The sequence below is a fragment of the Heloderma suspectum genome, chromosome 2, assembly GCF_057233095.1.
Source record: "Heloderma suspectum isolate Gila_16-S chromosome 2, 16-S_ref, whole genome shotgun sequence".
NCBI lineage: Eukaryota > Metazoa > Chordata > Lepidosauria > Squamata > Helodermatidae > Heloderma > Heloderma suspectum.
Genome location: NC_139459.1, coordinates 274,600,271 through 274,623,353, shown reverse-complemented (window position 1 = coordinate 274,623,353; position 23,083 = coordinate 274,600,271). Strand labels below are relative to the sequence as shown.

Below are 23,083 nucleotides of genomic sequence, written 5' to 3'. Positions count from 1 at the left end.
ACCTCCTTGCAGTCCAGGGGACTCGTAAGAGTCTTCTCCAGCACCACAGTTCGAAGGCATCAATTCTTCGGCGCTCAGCCTTCCTTATAGTCCAGCTCTCACAGCCGTACATTACTACTGGGAAAACCATAGCTTTGATTAGACGGACCTTTGTCGGCAAGGTGATGTCTCTGCTTCTTACTATGCTGTCTAGGTTTGCCATAGCTTTCCTCCCAAGGAGCAAGCGTCTTTTAATTTCATGGCTACAGTCACCGTCTGTGGTGATCTTGGAGCCCAAGAAAATAAAATCTGTCACTGCTTCCATTTCTTCCCCTTCCATATGCCAGGAAGTGATGGGGCCAGAAGGGCATCTCTATACCAGCCTTAAATCCTGCATTTAAAACGGGGCTTTCTGATCCCATTTTAAATGCAGGATCACAACTTCCTTTTTCACGTGCTTCCTTTCCCCCTACCCCTTCCCCCCTCCTTCTCCCGGTATCTGAGTCTTCCATTGTCTTTCATTGATCTCACTCCTCTTCTTGCCGCTTTAACTCTTTTCACAGAGGAAACTGAAGTGGAACACAATGGGGTAATTTGATAGGTCATTATCTGCGATCTATTTAAAAACGAAACGAAGGGCATTTAGTGCAGGAGACGCCCTGGTGGGTCACGGCAGGATGTCATGTAAAGAGCCCGCAAAGTTCTGTGAAGGCGCAATCTCAATTGCAGAATAAAAGCTCCGTGTGAAGGAGCCCTAAGAGAATTTCTAGTCCAACATATAGATACTGCAAATGGGAAGAAAAATGTCTGCCCTTTCTACTATTCCAGCTCACTGCCTGCCACATGAAATAAAATGTCACCTCTTGAGTAGAAAATCATTGTAAAATCAGACTGTGGGAAGCAAGATTGAATTAGGGGAAAACAAGGCATACTTCTTACCCCTGAATTATTTCTGTGTCTTCTTTTGTAATGTTCTTTCTTTGTGTAAAATATTAACATGTTGTGTAACCTCTTTCTTTTCCTCTGAAAAACCCAAGCATTTCTATGGGAATGTTGTCTGCTTAGCAGGGAATGACGATATAACCCTGGCACATTTTCTGAAATGGTCTGAATTTCTGTGAAGTGTTGTAACTCTTGAAAGCAGGATGCTGAGGAAGTTAAAGAGAGGCTGCAAGATTAAAAATTGATGTGCTGTGCTCCAGTGCACAGAGAGCACAGGGAGGCCTATAGAAAAGCAACTTGAAAACTTTGGTAAAACAGGCTCTGAGTAGTTGAAGGCTGCCTCTTGGCAAGACTAGCTTCTGCTTCGGTGATTAGGTGGGCTCTTTCCAACTATTTGCAGTTCTGAAATAAATATTGTTTATTTCCACTGAAGCCAGTTGTGACCTTCACTAGAACATTTGTAAAATAATATAATCTGTCCCGTTCTTACCTCTCCCATCCTCTATCCAAGACCAGTTGCCTATTGGACAAATGAGACATATGTCCTAAGTGCTAGCCAGCAAGAAGACACTGGGGAGCCAGGTTCCTAGTACAATTGCTGCTGACCTGCTGAAGTGGGCAAATCAGCCGCTGCAATGCTCATTAACCTAATTCATTAGCCAATAGTCCTCTTTCCAGGAGTACACATGCTTATCCCTGCAGAATCATTTTGCTGGTCTGAGCAACAGGTTTAGAGTGTATACCAGTTGTTAAGCAACCATAACGCACACCTTCCAGCACCTTGTCTCAATAGCCTTCTTGCAAATAAATTGGAGTAGTAGCCACTCAACAAGCTTCCAGTGTAGTATATCCTCCTCTCTTGTAGATGGCATGCTAGACACCAGACTACGGCAGTAGGCTGTTGTACACAAAGCACATAGAGTCTTTCTCCTCTACCCACAGATGTAGTTCAGAGTCTGAACTACAGAGTTCTCATCCACCCATATCACACTGGCCACCTTAGCACCCTCTGACTTGCTTAGTCTGTCAGACAGGACTGAGCAGGCAGAGGTTAGAGGACGACCCATGCCACCAGACTGGAGGGTTGAGCAAATAGGGTAGTTCATGAGATGCATGACTTTTGCCTTCTGTCAGTGACTCCTCCGTTACAGATCATGAATCCCCTTGAACCCAAATTAGCCCCATTAATCCCTTGCCTTACCCCATTCCCATTTTGCACAATTGGTTACCACTAGGGATGTGTGACTCTGGGAATTCAGTTCTGCTGAAGCACAATGAGATTCTACTGCATTTCTGTTCTAGTAAGCAGCGACAGACTGTAGTGGATTTTTTTTCTGATTCCGAAAATGTTTTGTACATTTTTTTTCAGATTCCACCATTTGTGCAAATTATAATTTGTGCAAATTATAATTTGTGCAAATTTTCACGTGGGAGGTACCTTGAAATTTGCACAAATGGTGTCGTAATTTTTTTTTAAAATTGGTGATTTGCGCAAGTGTGCACGAGTTAGCCTCTTTGCTTCCTCCCATAAAAAATAATAGTCCTCCTTGAGTTCTGTTCCATAGATGTCAGTGACACTGATCGGCTTGCATAGGAGAAATGGGAAGTTCATTAGTAATACATAAGCTGTGGAAGTGAGAGGAGGGGCGGGGAATGCAGTTTTCAGTTCCATGAAAATATGCTTAGTGTCACGGTCTAAGGTTGCAATTCTATGCACACTTACTTGTGACTAATAATCAGATGTATCTTTGTTCAGACTTAACAATGTTGGGCTGATAAACCATGGTTTATCGGCCTGAGAACATTCACCCCTCCCCTCTTTTCCTTGTGTGCCTTGCTTCAGCATTGAGATTGTGGCTTGTTTAAACTTCTGTTTCCTGTTATATCCAAACCAGGAAACTGGCTTAATCCCTGTTCACCAACCTGGCTTCACATCCTGATCAGTAAGCAGGAACTGAACCAGTTTCCTGGTTTGGATCTAATGGGAAACTAGTTTAACAAACCACGTAGAAGGTGGCTTTTGGAGGGGAGAGCACACAGCTCATTCTTGGGCCAGTAACCATAGTTTATTGGTCTGACATTAGGGATGTCAGAGAATTCCGCCACGGATCTCGGTGAGGCTGAATGCCAGTGCATTCGGCCCCCCGAAATCTGTGGCAGAACGGCCTGCCCCCCCGCCCCCTGCGGATCCCCCCCGGGACGAGACTTACCTGGGGTGGATCTTCCGGGCGGTGGTGGCTCCGGTGGCAGCTCCGGCAAAGGTGGCAGCAGCGGCTGGTCTTCCGACCGGCTGCCACCGCCACCATTTCCAGGCTTGTGGGGAGAAAAAAAGACGTGATAGGCTACGTAAAACAAAACGCGTACGCAAATGGCGGCGGCTACGGCCGCCGCCATTTGTGTTCCTTCTTTTTGGCTATCTTAATCTATGTAAATATTTACGTAGACTATGACGGCGAAAATCAGGGGGAACGTAAATAGCGTAGCGGGCGCTATTTGCGTCCCTTTTTCATTCACCGTTTTAGCCTACGTAGCCTTGTTTTTTGTTTTTACCCAGAGCCCTCCGTGGCCGGAAATCCGGCTGCGGGCGGCTCTGGCCTGGCCTGGCCGGGCCTGGCCTGGCCGGGCCTGGCCTGGCCTGGCCGGCTGCTCCGCGGAGCTGCCGCGGAGCACAGCCAGCCGTTCGAGGATTCCGGGGGGAGGGACGGAACGCCTCCCCCCCCACCATCAACATAATCCACGAAAGGTAAGTCACTTTCGTACATCCCTACTGACATTGTTACATCTGAACCAGGCCCAAATTTCATTGAAATCAGTAAGCATGCATAGAATCAGACTATGTAAGACAGAGATCTTTAACTGCTTTTGCTAAAGCCAATGAGCAGTTTGAGGGACTGTGATGTATAACTTTTGTTCTGAAATTTTTTTCCCATTGTCAGCTGGTCACAAAGGGTAGATAACTCTGATTATTGTTTTAAGAGACATGCACATGCTAGCTGTGGGCATGTGGGTAAATTTTCATGTACAGCTTCATGGTAATAAATATCTGTATAATCCTTCTGTTGATCTTTTGTAAATAGAGGCATGACATGACCCCATGCTTGTAGATATAATGGTTCACTGGAAAATACTTGCAATACTGGCAGTTAACTTAAAAGGGAATGACAGATGGCTTTTATCCCAGATTTCAAATTTCAGTGTTTTGAAATGTATTCCTCAAGTACCTGGTAGCATTTAATCTGGGGCTCTCATTGTTCCAAGTTACTTTAACCAATGATCAATGGCCATAAAACAGGCAAACAGTCTACATGAAAAATGATGCATTGGATGGCTTTCATCTGAAAAAATCTGAAGAGCTGTGACAAAGCAATCACTTCTTTTTCCAGAAGCAAGTATGTGTTTAAAGTTATGGTCTCTTAGACCAGCTTTCCCCAACCTGGTGCTCTCCAGATGTTTTGGACTTGAACTCCTATCAGCCCTAGCCAGCATGGCCAATGGTCAGGGATCCTGGGAATTGTAGTCCAAAACATTTGGAGGGCATCAGTTTGGGAAAGGCTGCCTTAGGCATACTAGATGAACTAGTAGCAAGGTAATGATGTTTGTTTCTACAAAGTTTATACTCACCCATGCATTCTTGATTTCCTGAGGACCCTAGAGAAAAGCAAGTAGTGATTCAAAGGATGGTCATTTATGGCATGCTTTATTTGCCTGAGATCCCCTCCTGTTTTCCTTCCCACTTCTTGCTACCCATTACTACTGTGATTTGAAGCCCCCCATCCTGACTGCTTAAAGACATGCTGGAATGTAAATTTTCTCCCTACGCAGGTTCCAACCTAAAAACACAGCACACATCTGTCATCTATACACACACATCTCTCTCCTTCCTTTTGCCTTAAAGGGTTAGACGTCCCTTAAGGTGAGAGTGGTGGTAAGGTGCAAGTGTTGCAGGGCACAAATCTTCCATGAGAAAATTCCTCCAAATCCAGGATTGTTTTCTTCCCTAACGTTCATCAAACTTCAAATAGGTGGCCCTGTACATTTCATTTTACTCCAGACAGGTTTAGGTTTCCAGCTGACACTTGCTCTGTAGAAACAACACAGGTTTCACTGACTCTGGCAGCTTTACCACTGTCATATTTTTGCATTTATGAGCAGTTCTCAAACAGTTTGTCCAATGTATTAGTAACAAATGTGCTTTTCTTCAGTAGCAGGAATGTAGGTTTTGCCTTTCCAACTTTTACCCCTCCTCCATATCATAGATATTGTGGCAGTGGCAAAGGAAATCTTCTTGCTTTATTGTTGAGCCCCTTCAAGTTCTTTTATCAGGTTCTAATGATGAGACTGTGATATGATCAGTGGCCCTAACTGGAGGAGACTAGGGCTCTTCCTTGGCTCTGAATTCCCAGTGTCCCACACATGCTTGGACCAATGCCACACTTTCAGGAGAGGCTGATCATGATGAAATTAATTACACTGCTGGGATGAAAAGCCTTTCCAGATTTGAGCATGCCTACCCAATACATTTTGCTGCCTGAAGAAGAACCAAATGGTGCCCCCACCCACTATGACAAACACATTAAAAATTGACTTCAGACACCAGTTCCTGCCCTCCCCTATTGCCTATCAAGGTGCTGCCTGAAGCAGGTTGCTCTTTGGCAGGGCTGGCCCTGGATATGATAAAGAGGCTTTTCCAAGTTTCATTGCCACAGTTTCTTCTCCCCAGTGCTTTTAGTGTGCAATATATTTGAAACACCACCTCCTGGCTGAGAAGGAGTCCTTCTGATCCTTGAGGCATGGCAACTCTGTTTAGTGAAGGAAATACAATTTGCACTTGCTTAGAGACATGGGAGGCAGTCCTTCGTCTGTTCAAAGGTCAAGCTCTGGCATTGAAAACAGATGCTGCTTGGTCTGAGCCCTGGTTCACAGTGGCATAAAGTAAGGATGGCTCCTCCCAGTCCATCATGTTTTCTGGCAACTCTCATTCACTTCCCATTGCTTATTTATGTACATATTACTATTTTGCCTGAGGAGTTTGTTCTTCAACATTACCAGTGTCTGTGGTTACTTACCCCCTGGATGTGTGTGGCTGACATTATAGCATTATGATTAAAGAAATGGGAGGAACACAATATGCTGAGTACCCTACTTATAAACAGATTCATCACATCTCCAGCATTTATACTGCAAAAGACTGAAAAAGAAAGAGGCATACGATACAGAAATACTCTGTTTGAAATCTTAATCTAGTCTTTTTTTAGTTCACATTTTTATTGCAAATGTAACAGTATAATAAAAGAACTTGTGTTCCCAAACATTTGGCCCATATTAAATGTAATCCCTTCCCTCAACCCTTTCTCATAAGACTATAGGCCCCTCTTAAGTGCCTCCCATCTTCCCAGAACCCTAATGCCAGGATGCCCAAAGCACATAAGATGAATTTAACTAAATTAACAAAGAAATAAGAAGAGTGAAGTGGAAGAGAGAAGAATAGAACAAGCGAAGAAAAGGAAGGAGAAGGAAAAATGGGTAGGAGAGTTTCTGAGATTCTCCCATCAGCTGCACCAGGTAAGAAGAGGCCCCACAGACCTTCTCAATACCCAAGAGGTCAAAGAGGACCTGCCAAATATCTTCAAACTTATCCCAGTTCTTATTTTTCATTAGGCCACATTCTCATTAACTGCAAGGGTCAAGAGGTCATGAGACCATTGATCGATATCTGGTCCCAGTCAAGCTTTCCATTTTTGTAAAACCAGCCTCTTGGCCACCAGTAGCACTGCCTTTTGAAACCAGGTTGCTTGTAGCCCAGAGGTAAGTGGGTGGTATTTGGAGTTTCTTTAGATTTAGTTTTATCATTAAAGCCAGAATTCTCATTTACTGTACAATCCTCTATAGGTTTACTCAGGCCCCACTATGTTCAATGGGCTTACTACTAGTTTGAGATACATCCCCCTTATTGTCACTTACAGCAAAGTGTGCTTTTTTACAGTTCTGGAAGTCATATTGTGCCATTTTCTACACCTAGACTTGTCCATTCAAGAGGGATATATATATATATATATATATATATATATATATATGTATATGTATATATGTATATGTGTGTGTGTGTGTGTATGTATGTATGTATGTATGTATATATGTGTGTATGTGTATATATATATATACACACACACACATATACATATATACACATACATATATGTATGTATATATATATATATGTTTATATATATATAAACCTGATGCAATTTGGCTGTCTGTTGTTCTCTAATTGAACATAAATCTACTGGAATCTAACCCGTACGCTTTTGCCCTCCCTATTTCCCCTAACCCCTTCATGGATCACTGCCTTGTTGTGGCGAAGGGGCTTGCATAACTCAGTGAAGCCATAACCTATGCCGTGCAGGGCCACCCAAGACGGACAGGTCATGGCAGAGAGTTCTGGCAAAATGTGGTCCACTGGAGAAGGAAATGGCAAGCGATTCCAGTATTCTTGTCAAGAAAACCCCATGGAACGTATCACAAGGCTAAAAGATATGACGCCGGAAGGTGAGCCCCTCAGGTTGGAAGGTGTCCAGTATACTACTGGGGAAGAGCAGAGGGAATTTCCAAGTAGCGCCAGAAAGAGTGAAGCGGCAGGGCCAAAGCTGAAAGGACACTCAGCTGTGGATGTGTCTGGTGGTGAAAAGAAAATCCGATGCCGTAAAGAACAATATTGTTTAGGAACCTGGAATGTCAGATCAATGAATCAAGGTAAGCTGGAGGTGGTCAAACATGAGATGGCAAGATTGAACATCAACATCTTGAGAATCTGCGAGCTAAAATGGACAAGCATACGCGAATTTAATTCAGGTGACCATTATGTCTACTACTGTGGGCAAGAATCCCTTAGAAGAAATGGAGTAGCACTCATAGTCAACAAAAGGGTGGGAAAAGCAGTACTGGGGTACAGTCTCAAAAACGATAGAATGATCTCAGTACGAATCCAAGGCAAACCATTCAACATCACAGTAATTCAAGTCTATACCCCAACCACTGATGCTGAAGAAGCTGAGGTTGATCAGTTCTATGAAGACCTACAACACCTTCTAGAACTAACACCAAAAAAAGATGTCCTCTTCATCATAGGGGATTGGAACGCTAAAATAGGAAGTCAAGAAATCACCGGGATAACAGGCAAGCATGGCCTTGGTGTACAAAATGAAGCAGGACAAAGGCTAATAGAGTTTTGCCAAGAGAACACGCTGATCATAGCAAACACTCTTTTCCAACAGCACAAGAGGCGACTCTACACATGGACACCACCAGATGGTCAATATCGAAATCAGATTGATTATGTACTTTGCAGCCAAAGATGGAGAAGCTCTATACAGTCAGTCAAAACAAGACCTGGAGCTGACTGTGGCTCAGATCATGAGCTTCTTGTTGCAAAATTCTGGCTTAAATTGAAGAATGTAGGGAAAACCACTAAACCATTCAGGTGTGACCTAAATCATATCCCTTATGAATATACAGTGGATGTGACGAACAGATTTAAGGGATTAGACCTGATAGACACAGTACCTGAGGAACTATGGACGGAGGTCCATAACATTGTTCAGGAGGCAGCAACTCAATCCATCCCAAAGAAAAAGAAATGCAAGAAAGCCAAGTGGCTGTCTGATGCAGCTTTACAAGGAGCTGAGGAAAGAAGGGAAGCGAAAAGCAAGGGAGAAAGGGGAAGATATACCCAACTGAATGCAGAGTTCCAGAGAATAGCAAGGAGAGACAAGAAGGCCTTCTTAAATGAACAATGCAAAGAAATTGAAGAAAACAATAGAATGGGAAAGACTAGAGATCTCGTCAAGAAAATCGGAGATCTCAAGGGAACGTTTTGTGCAAAGACGGGCATGATAAAGGACAAAGAAGGCAGGGACCTAACAGAAGCAGATGAGATTAAGAAGAGGTGGCAAGAATACACAGAAGAACTATACAGGAAAGATCTGAATGTCCCTGATAGCCATGATAGTGCGGTCACTGAACTTGAGCCGGACATCCTCGAGAGTGAAGTCAAGTGGGCCTTAGGAAGCATTACTAACAACAAAGCTAGCGGAGATGACAGTATTCCAGCTGAGCTATTTAAGATCCTAAAAGATGATGCTGTTAAAGTGCTGCCCTCAATATGCCAACAAATTTGGAACACTCAACAATGGCCACAAGACTGGAAACGGTCAGTTTACACTTCAATTCCAAAGAAGGGCAATGCCAAAGAGTGTTCAAACTACCATACAATTGCACTCATTTCACATGCCAGCAAGGTGATGCTCAAAATCCTACAAGCTAGGCTTCAGCAATATGTGAAACGAGAACTACCAGAAGTACAAGCTGGGTTTCGAAGAGGCAGAGGAACTAGAGATCAAATCGCCAACATTCGCTGGATCATGGAGAAAGCAAGGGAATTCCAGAAAAACGTCTATTTCTGCTTCATTGACTACACTAAAGCCTTTGATTGTGTGGATCACAACAAACTGTGGCAAATTCTGAAAGAGATGGAGTACCAGACCACCTTACCTGTCTCCTGAGAAACCTGTATGAGAGTCAAGAAGCAACAGTAAGAACCGGACATGGAACAACCGATGGGTTCAAAATTGGGAAAGGAGTACGATAAGGCTGTATATTGTCGCCCTGCTTATTTAATTTATATGCAGAGTACATCATGAGAAACTCCGGGTTGGATGAATCACAGGTTGGAATTAAGATTGCCGAGAGAATTATGAACAACCTCAGATACGCAGACGATACCACCCGAATGGCAGAAAGCGAAGAGGATCTAAAGAGCCTCTTGTTGAGGGTGAAAGAGGAGAGTGCAAAAGCTGGTTTGAAACTCAACATTAAAAAAACTGCGATCATGGCATCTGGCCCCATCACTTCCTGGCATATAGAAGGGGAAGATATGGAAGCAGTGACAGATTTTACTTTCTTGGGTTCTAAGGTCACCGCAGACGGTGACTGTAGCCATGAAATTAAAAGACGCTTGCTCCTTGGGAGGAAAGCTATGGCAAACCTAGACAGCATAGTAAGAAGCAGAGACATCACCTTGCTTGTATAATCAAAGCTATGGTTTTCCCAGTAGTAATGTACGGCTGTGAAAGCTGGACTATAAGGAAGGTGAGCGCTGAAGAATCGATGCTTTCGAACTGTGGTGCTGGAGTCCCGTGGACTGCAAGGAGGTCAAATCAGTCCATCCTAAAGGAAATCAACCCTGAGTGCTCATTGGAAGGACAGATACTGAAGCTGAAGCTCAAATATTTTGGCCACCTAATGCGAAGAGAAAAGTCACTGGAGAAGACCCTGATGCTGGGAAAGATTGAAGGCAAAAGGAGAAGGGGACGGCAGAGGATGAGATGGCTAGATAGCATCACCGAGTCAATGAATATGGACTTGAGCACACTCCAGGAGAGAGCGCAGGACAGGAAGGCCTGGCGTACTATGGTCCATGGGGTCACGAAGAGTAGGACACGACTGAGTGACTGAACAACCAATTTCCCCTAATTTTATTAATGTTCAAATTTACGTTAATTTTTAAATTTATGTTAGAACTCTTCTCATCCCTTTAAAACTGATTCATTGGGGAATGATGATTGTGGAAGGGAATCAGGTAAGAAGGGCTTCATAAAAAAGAGATAAAACCATTACATTTCCTTGACTTCGTAGTATTGACAGCTTTGCTGTTATGTAAAATTCAAAAACGTTAATATAAAAAAAAATACAGAGAACATTTGGCCAACTTTATGAAAACTGGGTGAACTTCCCTAAGCCTTCCAAATACTGTATCTACTAGAATTTAAAGACAGACTAATTTTTCTATTTATCATCCATGTCACTCACCTATGTGTTTACCCATAAGTGTGTTCTGTCTGATTTCCCCATTAATCTGCAAGTATTAAAAAAAAAAATCCACATGAAAACTAGCGTTTCAATACTTCATACATTTGCTCTCAAAATACACATCTAAACATATTTTCTCTGGAAACATGCATTTAAAACATATTTTTTGAGTCAAAAACATTCAGGAATTAGAAAAGCCAGTGGATAAGTTCTGATCCATACATTAGTTTGGGAGGTGCATATCAGGTCAGATCCAATTCCTCAAACATCGCAACCAGATTTTTTATTAGTGGTTATCCCAGTATTTTTCCACACAAGTGATGGGTTGTATCCAGTGGTGTTCTTCCATTCACAGAGGGAGTCAAAGAACTTGTGTCACCAAATATTTGGTCCAAATTAAATTTAGCTATGACGTTTTGATCCTGAAGAATCAAAAAGGCTTTGGTGAACAAACTGGGCTGGGGAGGTGATTTTCAACTATTCCTGTTTGCAGCCCCTGTACACCCAATTCTGCTCCAGAGGTTTGGGAGAACAGAACAGTGGAGGAAGGGGCATGGGGGCTATAGCAAAAAGGGCAGATGTGCTAATCACCTCCTTCTCCCTCTTGTTTACAGGAGCCTCTGCTGTAGGTGTGGGCAACTTGTGGCCCTGTAGGTGTTTTGGACTCCCATTATCCTTTAGCATTCGTTATATTGGCTAGGACTTATGGGAGTTGTAGACCAAAATGTCTGGAGGGCCACAGGTTACCCACACCTGCTCTGCTGGATCAAAGAGCGTTCCGTGAACAGGACATCATTAGATATGTCTCACAAAGTTTACTTATTTTTGATTAACCATGAACACACACAAATACACACCATAGGAAATAACCCATTAAAGTAAATCCTATGACCAAGCCCTTCCTCTCCTCCTATCCATATTTGTTATGATATCTCCAAATCCATTCCTGTTTCATGTACGTTGAAACCTTTGTTGCAGATGCTGCTTTTCACTGTTTTATGTCTCTTTTCTACTGCTTTGACTCCCAGTAGTTTTTTTTTTTTTTTTTAAGGGAGGGGAGGCTGGAACTTTCTGAAGTGAAAGGAAAGTGTCTTTGAGCTTTCCCAGTTTGCAAAGAGCCTTCCTGGCCGATTAGCACGCACACATGCCCCTGACATTCATGAATGCGTTATAGAGCGAGCATGAGAAATCCTTTCTACATTTGCATAGGCTGTTTAAAACACGCTCTTGCCCCTGAGCAAAGATATTTTTAACTATTACATCTATCTCCCGCACCTCCCCTTCTTGGTAATCTATTCCTTTAGGGAAGGGCAGGCCAAAGTGGTCAGCTGCTTGGCTCCTACATTCTGGAAAACTCTGAAGAATTCCCCAGCAAACCTCTGGGGCAAAGTATTCTTTCCCCCAAAGAATAAGGGCTTCTGAGAGACTTTGCCACATAAGGGCCTGTTGAAGGCTCTGAGCAGGCATCAGTTGACAGGGAAATCTTTGCCTCCCAACAGATGGTCGGGCGTTTCATCTGAGCAGGCAGGGCAGTGATCTCAGGATTCTGCCAGCATTCCACACCACAGGGCCAGCTTAGGGCAAGAGGGATCTAATGTCCATGCCCTTCATAGCTGGCGAGCTAAATGATGAACTGTTGACAGGAGAGCCATCAAGTGCTCATCCTCAAAATGTAAGATCTTGAACTTCCTCCCCCCTCGCCCACATGTCATTTTTCTTTGGTAGAATTAATGTCCTATTTGCTTGTCTCTCAAAATCCATTTTGGCACAAGTACAAACCACCTCTTGGTGGCAAGCAGTTGTCTGGATTTTAGATGCCAGGATTTGTGCTGACAGTTCTTTCTACACATTCAGATTCAAGCTGTCACAGCTGGCCATTAGGGACTTCGAAAGCTCCCCTCCCCCTTGCGCGCGCACACACACACACACACATGCACACAGACACCAACTAGTGCCAGCTTACAGCTATTGGGTGTCAGGCTCTACTTGATAGGACAACACAGTAACTTGTGCCTCTCTTAAGTGTAAACAAACAAAGCCCTTCCAGGCCTCTATTCAGCTGTGCTAGGGCTGCTTTGTGCGTGTGCGTGCGTGTGCACGCGTGCGCGTCTCTCTCTCTGTCTCTCAAATATTTATATACTGCCCTTCATTACAAAATCACAGGGTGATGTAAAGAATTAATAAGAACAGCAATTTTTAAAAGCCACAATAAAATAATAAAAACTACCAAGCAAAGTATTCAAAATAAGCAAATGCCTGGTTAAACATGTAGGTTTTTAATAGGCAACAAAACAACCTTTAAAGTTGTGGGTGTGGGAGTGCATCCATATGCTACACACATTGGTAGACACATTTATATATCTTACTTTCTTGAATGCAAAGGTGACCAGTGTAGTTTGAACTCATTTCCTTAGCATTGCCTGGTATATTAATTACATTAAAGATGTAAGCTTGAGGGCAGGGCCTTTTTAAAAAAGGCGAGTTCCATTTAAGTTCTTAATAAATACTATTGACGTTACTATTCCAGTAAATAAGAAGACCCCTAAAAGGTCTCATTTCTAGTGGCATGGAGCATGTGGTGCCAACTCCAAGCTATCGTATGTCAGGATTGACTTGGATTCTGTATAACAAACTTTTTTTTTCACACCACCCCATCTTTTTTTTTTTTTTGTCAGTGCTTAAAAATCTATATAGTTTCAGCGTCTCTCAGGAAAAGATCCATTGCTTGTTTGCATATGTTAATGTAATTTGTAAATATAAAAAATAGCTCATCATCTAGGATGAGGCTGAGCTTAAAAATCAATGGTGTTGCTTGCCCCTCTTGTTCACCCAGAAAATGAATAAGGCTTTTTGAGTAATCCAGTTAAAAACTCATATAGTCTTGAAGATTTTTTTTTTAAGGTCCATCTGGAAAACTTGAAAATCCAGTTTAGCTGCCACTCCCTCTTCCTTGATACCCCCTTCTCCAAGATAAAATCACCCTGACTGTGGGAAATTGGGAGGGGATAAGAGGCACCAAGGGGTTCCTGTCTCAACAGGAAAAGGCCCTGGAGTCTCTTCTCAGCTGTGTGGGGTGTCGTCTGCAGCCAGGAATGATGGGGCTTGCCATGATTTCAGGCTACATGCAGCCCTCTGCGTAACCAAGGAGAAACTTCATGAAACCTTTCCAATCTCAGGTGTGTGGAGGATCATTTGCAGCAAGGAGGGGCCCTGCAGGAGTTCTCCTGGTCGAATGGGAACTCTCCATCATGCGAGGGGGGTCGCAGGCATCAAAGGGTATCAGAAGTGGTGTGTGAGCCCCAGTTTGAAAGGGTGTCCTTTTTGGCAGTTGTATTTTGAGATCCCCTTCTTGAACACTCCTCATCTCTGTTAAAAACACTGCCCCATCTAGCTAAAGTCGATGGTGACTGTCCTGTTGAAGCCTGTAGAACAAAGTTTGTTAAGACTAGCTTAAGTTCTATTGCTTTGTATGGGATTTAGTAATAAATAATGTCAGTTGGATTAGGGTCATTACCTACATATAAAATCTTTTGACCTTATTGCCAACCACAAACTTTTATACGAATCTTAGTAGATATATTACAGATGAGTTTGCCGATGTTTGATGTATGGGAAAGGGAGGAGATGGAGATCCTTAAAGAAAATTAGACTGAAGTAATAATAGTTTTGTTATTAGTTTTAAATTTTTCAGTGATCTACCCTTTTCCTCCTTCTCCACAAGATGGACAATATTCAAATAAAGATTTAGTTTAGCAAAATAGCTGATTTCCCCCCCAAGGTTTACATAAATAATTAATGCTCCTGTTGCCTCTTTAACATTGGGATGAGATAAAACCAACAAGAAATATCTTCACAATCAATCAATCTACATTTTTATGAATGGAAGCTTTGTGAGAGCTACAGACATATTCTTACACAGTTCCTATTTATTTCAGTGGCATTTATTTCTTGTGCACAAGAAGTTCCTGATGGATTGTGCCCAATGTAAATTGGCCTGTACATGTTGATTCAACAGTTATCCTAAATATGTAATGATTTTCCCTGGTTATGCTGGAATTTAATTTATATGGTCGAGCTTTAGTCAAGACCAGTCCGGGGTTTATTAAAAAAAAAAAAAGTTGATAATTTTTGACTTTTAAGGAAGAAGCCTAGAATCTATGGCCAACTGTTCCTTGTGCTTTGGTTTTTATGGTCCACTGATGCAAAACACTGAGGGAAACATTTTCTGCAAGTTTTATCTCTTTGACTTGTAAATACAGCCTCTCTTCTTGAAGAAATATGTCAGGGTCATGGAAATACTTCACTATTTTGTGCATAGTCAGGAACATAGAAATATTCTGCATTGACGCATTTTGCAACTTCCACGAACAAAGTTAAATCTCAGCGTCTCTCTATCGTTCTTTTCTTTTAATGGGCGCACCTACTTTGCTTAAATACACATTAATTACCACCTAACCTTTCGTAATAAATCTGATTCAGTTGCCTGTTTGTTTGTGATTGCACCTGAGTGTTTGTGCATATAGCTCACTAAGTTCTTACTGGCCATGTTCCCCCTCCCCAGACACAAAAAATCAATTTATACGACATAATCCATTATTTTATAAGAATTAATTACAGATTAAATTTAAGTCATCTTTATTTAGAATGTTGAAAGTGGTGTCCTGTGTGCAAAGCTTTGTAAACAATACTGTGTAGGTCTGTTTTCTCCTCTAGTGTGTGTAAAATTATTTTCAAAATAGTTCATAATATTTCTGTTATTCATTGATAGGGATGCATGAGATAGTCATTTCAGTTTGTTTTTGATCAGAATTTACCCAGTTTGCTCTTCCTTGAACTGAACTCAGACCCAAATGCAATCTGTGGTCAGAGTTCATACATTTTCAAGTTTGCAATGAAATCTGCAGAACAAGATGTGTTTGAAAAATGCACATGGAAAAATCTGTACATTTGTAAAATGCACCCAAACATGCTTAATCAATGGGAGACAAAGTGTACATTTGAAGAATACACATGAAAAAGTGCGTACATTTGAAAAATATGCACAAATATGCTTTCACCAATGGGAGAAAATGTGTACATTTCAAAAATGCACACAATTGATGCATATGTTTGGGAAAATACCCATTAAAAGTACACACATATTTTCGTGTGAGAAGAAAAAACAACACTTGCAATCTGATACAGACATGAGTTAGAATGAGCTTCAAGGTGGAATGAGGAGAACCTTGATAAGCTCAGGTTTTGCTGATTTGCACATCCCTATTCTGTAATGACCCCTTAGAATGCAAACTATATTGTGGTACAGTACTGTAATATTTCTTTTAAGTAGCGAGTTGATTGATTAATCAGTTAAAAGCAACAGAACTAATTGACTGCAACCTTTTAATACAGTGACAGCTCTAATTAAAAGAAAACCTGCACTTGCTGGCACATTTCTTAAAAGAAAATACATGTAACAACCTGGCATTTTTATGCTTTTGTTTGGCCAAGACGGTTGTGTGTCTATTCAGTGCTGTTTTTTTCCAGAATTTCTTTAATACTTGTTTTATTTATTTGCATCTGTGGCATGCTGATTTGTTTTAACTAATTAATAGGTAAGTTTTCTTACACTTTTTCAGATCTGGGACCTACCTTTAAGTCCACCCTACAACATGGGATCCACTTTAAAAAATGTTGGGCCATCTTCCTTGCTCTCTTAAAAAAACCTTGGGTTGTATCCAACTATGTCCCTCTACCAGCAGAACGGACACATGCTGGTGAAACAAATCTCCCTTCCCCCTGCAGACCCCTAAATCTTCTCTGGAGGATTGCGAGAACCTCTGGAGCAGATTTGGAGGGGGCATGGGGGATGCAGGCAGGGGGCGGAGAGGAAAGGGAAGGCCCATTGTATGAGTAGAAGTCTGCTATGTGATGCTGGATAGAACCCCTTATCAACAGCAGCAAAAAGAGAAAATGGTGTTGATGACACTGACCCCAGTTTTGGGGTCATGACCTATCAATTTAAAGCCACTGTAGTATAATTGCTTATATTCTGTGTCATACCATATACAATTCCAACCCATCAATTTTCCTTCCTGATCCAACAGTAAGGCTGTGTTGTGCTTATCCATAGCCATTTACACATTGCTGAAATCCTTTGGATCATCTGTCTGGCATGGGGAGGTTGGTTTGTCTTCCTTGCTCTGCTTCCCCTTCCTGCCTAACCAACAGCTGATTGGTGGGGTTTCAGCTCTTGAAAGAGCTTATGTACCTTCAGCCTTTGCAGCTCCATGCACCCTGATTTAGACTGGAGTCCACCACGTCTGTTAGGCTGACGGAATACTAGCTCACTTAATTTAGTATTAGGGCAGGAATTAATATTTTTTGTTTATTTTTACTGGTTTTCTGGTCTGGGGGTTTAGGATTTAGAGTACAAGAGTTGAAGCCTAACATCTGCCACCGTTATTGCCAGCCACCGACATGTTTGTCTTCATGCTCCTCATGCTTTTCAAAGGTAGTATAAGGATAATACAGTTGGGGGAAAAACCTATAAAGTGGCCGTTTTTATATTTATGAATATGCATTAACATGGCAGCAGCAATGGTCTGCAACAGGAACAAAAGTTGCAGGGTGACAGGGAGATTGAGAGAACGAAGCTTCAAACTCACCTTGCGAGCCAGTGTGGTGTAGTAGTTAGAATGTTGGACTGGGGAGCAGGGATGGAAGGACTGTGTAAAACCCGCTCTGTCTGTGTTTCGCAGATTGTCAGGCGCCTTTTTTTCTGTCGTCCACTCACAGGCGGATGCTATTTTTTTTTCATCATGCGGAAAAATATGCAAATAATTATGTAAGAGGTTTCAAAACAATTTACATAATTTACCTTAGTACGTAACATTTAGCATATTGTCCCCATCCCATTCAACTTTTCCTCAGCAGAAACTTGCATATTTTCCTACCAATAAATATGCATAAATTTCAGGAAAGTAACCAAAAAAAAATTGAAAATCCATGGTCTCTGTGCGGCTTGAGGGGGTCGCTCTGCAGCAAATTCTGCAGGTTAGATTCTTAGAAATCCAAGCTCATTTTAGTCTGTCTTGAATTTCTCCAGCATCCCTACTGGGGAGATCTGAGTTCTAGTCCCCGCTCAGCCATGAAGCTCACAGGGTCACTTTGGGCCAGTCACTGACTCTCAGCCTAGCCTACCTCACAGGGTTGTTGTGAGGATTAATGGAGAGGAGAAGGAGGATTGTGTAAACTGCCTTGGACTCTTTGGAGGAAAAAGCAGGATATAAATGTAACAATAAAATGAATGAATGAATGAATGAATGAATGTATAGTTTAGGGCACAATCCTATGGCCACTAGACAGTGGCTAGATGTCCATAGGATTGGTTGGTTCCTGGAGAACTGCCTCCCCACCCCCTTTCCCCCCAATTTGTAGGTGGCGTGGATTGTCCCTGGGCTCTGTGCTCGTAACAGCAGCATGGAGCAAGGGGAAAGGGGGTGTTCCCGGGGTCGGGTCGGGGAGTTTGTAAGTGCCAGTATGACACTTCCTATGTGTCGTCTGGCCTCCCCACCCCACACTCTGATGTTCCACAGCTGACGTCAGATGGCTGAAATCGGCCGTCTAGCCGCAAATGCAGGATGGCTAGAGCACGGAGGAGACGATCCTCTCCATGTTCCTCCTGCCATACATTGGATAGGCGGTCACCTCCGAGTTCGGAGGCGTCCATCTATCCACATTAGATTGCTCCCTCCATGTCTTAGTCCTATATAGAATTGCATCCAATAATGTCGCTAATTTATAAACATATTTTGGAATTTTGTACATTATAGTATGTGGAAACCAGAGTCGTTATGTGACAGTGAGAAATATACCAGTTTGTCAAAGAAAATGCACAACTATTTCAAGCTGTTGGAAAATCTACAACATGAAATTAACAGTTCCAGAATTCTTTATTTTATTGATGTTATTTATTTAAAACATTTGTATCCCACCCTACATCATTAAGATCTCGGGGCAGCGTACAGATAAAATCAATTTAAGCAGTATAAAACAATAAATAAGTTAAATAGCTAAAAACATTGAACCATTAAACACGTTAATACCAATTAAAATCTAAAACAATAAAATAATTAAAACTGTGTGCTACTTTAGGTAATGCATTTTAGCCCTCAAAGGCTTTGGTAAAAAGCCATGTTTTTACTTGGCGCCAAAATGAGACCAGTGTCTATGCCAATCAGACCACCAAGGGGAGGGCATTCCACAACCGGGGTGCCACAGCAGAAAAAGCCCTCTCCCACGTCCCACCATAGTGTATGTCTGTGAGACACACTGGTGGGATGCAGAGGAGGGCCCCTCCAACAGATCTCAGTCCTCGGGTGGTATATATAGGGAGAGGCGCTCCCTCAAATATCGAGGTCCTAAGCCATTTAGGGCTTTAAATGTCATCACCAAATTCTTGAATTCTGACGGAAGCGTATTGGCAGCCAGTGCAATTCCTTTAAAACTGGTGTTATATGATTTTTATAAGGTGTTCCGGTCAGCAGTCTAGCTGCTGCATTTTGCACTGGCTGCAACTTCCAAGTCGTCTTCAGGGGCAGCCCCACGTAAAGTGCATTTCAGTCGTCGAATCAGGAAATTACCAGTGCATGTACTTGCTGTGGCTAGGTTATTCCTGTCCAGGAAAGGCCGCAGCTGGTGGATCAGCTGAAGCTGGCCTCAAGTACTTCGCGCCACGGAGTCCACCTGAGGCTCCAGTGACAGGGATGGATCTGGGAGTACTCCCAAGCTACACACCTGCTCCTTCAGGGGGAGTGCAACCCCATCCAGGATAGGTCGCTTACCCAATTCCCAGACTCAGGAACCATCAATCCACAGAGCTTCCATCTTGTCAGGATTTAGCTTCGGTTTGCCTCAGCTGACTCCGATGACAAGGAGAAGTAGAGCTGAGCATCATCAGCGTACTGGTGACACCCCACCCCAAACTCCTAATGACCTCACCCAGTGGCTTCATATAGATGTTGAACAGCATGGGGGATAGAATAGAACCCTGTGGCACCCCACAGCTTAATAGCCATGGAGTAGAACAGGAATCTCCCAATACCACTCTCTGGAATCAGCCCTGCAGGTAGGAGCGGACCCACTGTAGCACAGTGCCCTCAACTCCTATCCTGCATAGCCAATCCAGCAAGAAACCATGATCAATGGTGTCAAAGGCTGCTGAGAGATCCAGGAAGATCAACAGGGTAGCGCTCCCTCTGTCTTTCACCCGGAGTAGGTAATCAGTCAGAGCAGCCAAGGCTGTTTCAGTGCCATACCCTGGCCTGAAACCAGACTGAAATGGGTCCAGATAATCAGTTTCCTCCGAGAATGTCTGAAGCTACCCAGCCACCATACACTCAAGCACCTTGCCCCAAAAGGGGATATTAGTGATGGGGTGATAGTTCTCACACACCTCTGGGTCCAGGGAGGGCCTCTTCAGGAGAGGACACACTACAGCCTCTTTCAAGGCAGCAAGAATTAGGGATGGCATGGGCGCATGATTCAGTCCAGGAATCTGGCGGAGCTTCACCCTCAATCCCCGCTCATTGAGCCCCTGCCCCTGCTCACCCCCTGCCCATGCTCGGTGAATGGCCTGCACTCACCCTGGCAGCCTTGTTGAGCTTCGTGGTTGCCATTTTCTGAGAAATAAAATGGCGATCGCAAAAATGTGCAAAGCTGTGCACACATGAAAATGCGCATTTTGTGAATGCGTATATTCATGTGTGCACATATTTGCGTGTGCGCAAAATGCATATTTTATGAAAAATGCACATTTTCGCACACACTGTGTGCCTTCGCAAAATGCGCATTTCACACATGAGAATATGTGCATTTCCAAAAACATGCATTTTCACATGTACAAAAACATGCACATTTTTGTGATCGCCATTTTATTTTTTTAGAAATGGTGACCACGGAGCTCAATAAGGCCGCTGGGGTGAGTGCAGGCTGCTTGCCAAGAGTGGGAGGGGCTTGAGCACAGTCCGGGGACCGGAGAGCAGGGGCAGGGGGTGAGTTTGCACATCCCTAGCAGGAATCACTCCCCGACAGAGCAAAGCATTTACCACTCTCTAGACCCACCCAGCCAATCCACCCCTGCTAGATCCTGTTAGCCAAGATGGGCAAGGGTAAAGCTTACATGTCGTGGGACGGACTGATTCAAGCTAGTTATGACTGCTAGCCCCATGGACCCCATGCATCTCCTCTACCTTTGTCATATGGCATGTTTAATAACATTACTAAACTCATTGATCTCAGCAGTACTGCTTCATATGTTGGTGTTAGCCTTTCAAGCCCCAGATGGTTTGGGTCCAGGTTATTTGAAAGACTACCTTCACTCATACCAACCTGCCCACACTCTGAGACTAGCATCTCATTGTCTGCCCCCTTTAAGAGCAGTTAGATTGGTGGGCACAAGGGACAGGGCCTTCTCGGTAGTAGACTCCTGCTTCTGGAACTCTGTTCCAATTAATGTCCGCCAGGCCCCATCATTACAGGCCTCCAAGCAGGCCATAAGGACTCACCTGTTTACCTAGGCCTGTAGTTGGAGGCCTGATTGGCACAGACGTTGGTTTATTTCATTTCAGTGCCAAGTTAAAATTGAATTCCCTAAAGATGCACACTGTTATAACTTTTATTATTTCAGATTTTTAAAATGGTATTAGCTTGTTTAATGGTTTAATATGCTTTTAGCTGTTTAAATTATTTATTGTTTTATACTGTTTAAATTGATTTTATCTGTACACTGCCCTGACATCTTAATGATATAGGGTGGGATACAAATGTTTTAAATAAATAAGTAAATAATATAGTTGAGCTACGACTCTGCTGTGGCAATTGTATTATAGTGCTATCTAGTTTTAATGGTTACTTTGATTTTATCATTGTTTTTATTAAGTTTTATGTTTTAAATTTTGCTGAACACCACCTGGGGAGAGTTTACTCTAAAAGGCAGCTTTAAAATCTTCTGAAATAAATAAATATTTATACACATTTCTATGGCTTAGGTCGCTGGTGCATTAGAACTGGGTGAGAGCAGTCTTTATCCATGCAGGATGTGTAGGCAGGGCATTTTAAATAATTATCAATTGCTGAATAAGCAAGAAAAATATTGAAAAAATTATGATCAGTTGGTATACTAAACACAATATCTCTTTCCCAACAGATTCTTCTTGAAATTTTTTCTTAAATGTAACCAGAACTGCCTAAAAAATGCAGGAAACCCTCGAGACATGCGGAGATTTCAGGTCAGTGTCACTTCTTCCCCTTATGGTTAATCTCCTTTTGAATATGTGGGTTTGGAAGAATTTCAGCCAAAGTTAGTAATATTTTGCATTTGTTTATTTTGGTATCTTGTCCTTATACTTTGTATCGGGTTTTGATGCTTTTATCTGATATTTTGTGTCACTTTGGGCCCATTTTGATGGACAAATGTTGAACAACAACAGCAGTGAAGAAGATGTTAGGGGATACTAAAAATTGCAATGACTTGCATTGTGTTCCTCAGTCTGAAGTATTAAAAATTCAGTATTAAAAATTGAATCTGAACATCCCATTATTATATGCCTTTGGGCTTTAAAATCCCTTCCCCAAAAAAGACTTCAGAGCAATTTCACAAGGGGTTGACAGCCTGGGAATTAATACAATAAAGGATCAGAAAATTGTCATTAAAAATACTTCTTACAAGTGGTGGTACGAGAGTAGCTAGACACTTTGGAGCCAAATGCTAGATTATGGGACTGCCCTGAAGGGACATAGACATTAAAGTCCTCAGCAAACTTTAATTCATAAGCTGGAAACAGTGCTTTCTGTTTCCTAATTTTTTAAGGATAATTTTATTTTGTTTATTACTTATTTCAGGCCTACACAACTTGTGACTTACCAGTCTGAACACAATCCACTGGGTGCTTGACAACCCTTCTTCTTTTCTGTCCCATGGAGACTGCAAAAATATAAGATTTATTGAGCTATATATGGGTGGTGAACTACAGGTCAAATAGGGAAACTTCTGGGACCAGTGCAAGATCCCACATTTCACAATGTTCTGTAGGTTACTTTGACCCTTTGGAGAGTCAAGGGTCTCCAAAGCAGGGCCTTAGAAGTTGAGCGTAGTGTACGGGTAGGTTCGTGTCGGGAGAGGCACTCCATCAGGTATTGTGGTCCCAAGCCATGTAAGGCTTTATAGCCTAGGTTAAAACCAGCACCTTGAATTGGAAACAGCACCTTGAATTGAGCTTGGGGGACCGGGGGGAGAAGGGAAAGAGACAAGCTCCCT

The 23,083-nt window shown here is 42.6% G+C and overlaps 1 protein-coding gene across 4 annotated transcripts in view; it reads left to right on the top strand.

Annotated features, from left to right (window-relative positions):
* EBF1 (EBF transcription factor 1) overlaps positions 1–23,083 on the top strand; it is a 519,113-nt gene that overhangs the window by 281,590 nt on the left and 214,440 nt on the right. For all 4 annotated transcript variants that reach the window (XM_084839270.1, XM_084839269.1, XM_084839268.1 and 1 more), the window contains exon 7: positions 21,974–22,055. In XM_084839270.1, coding sequence (XP_084695396.1) covers positions 21,974–22,055 — 82 coding nt within the window. The remainder of the gene's footprint in view (positions 1–21,973; positions 22,056–23,083) is intronic.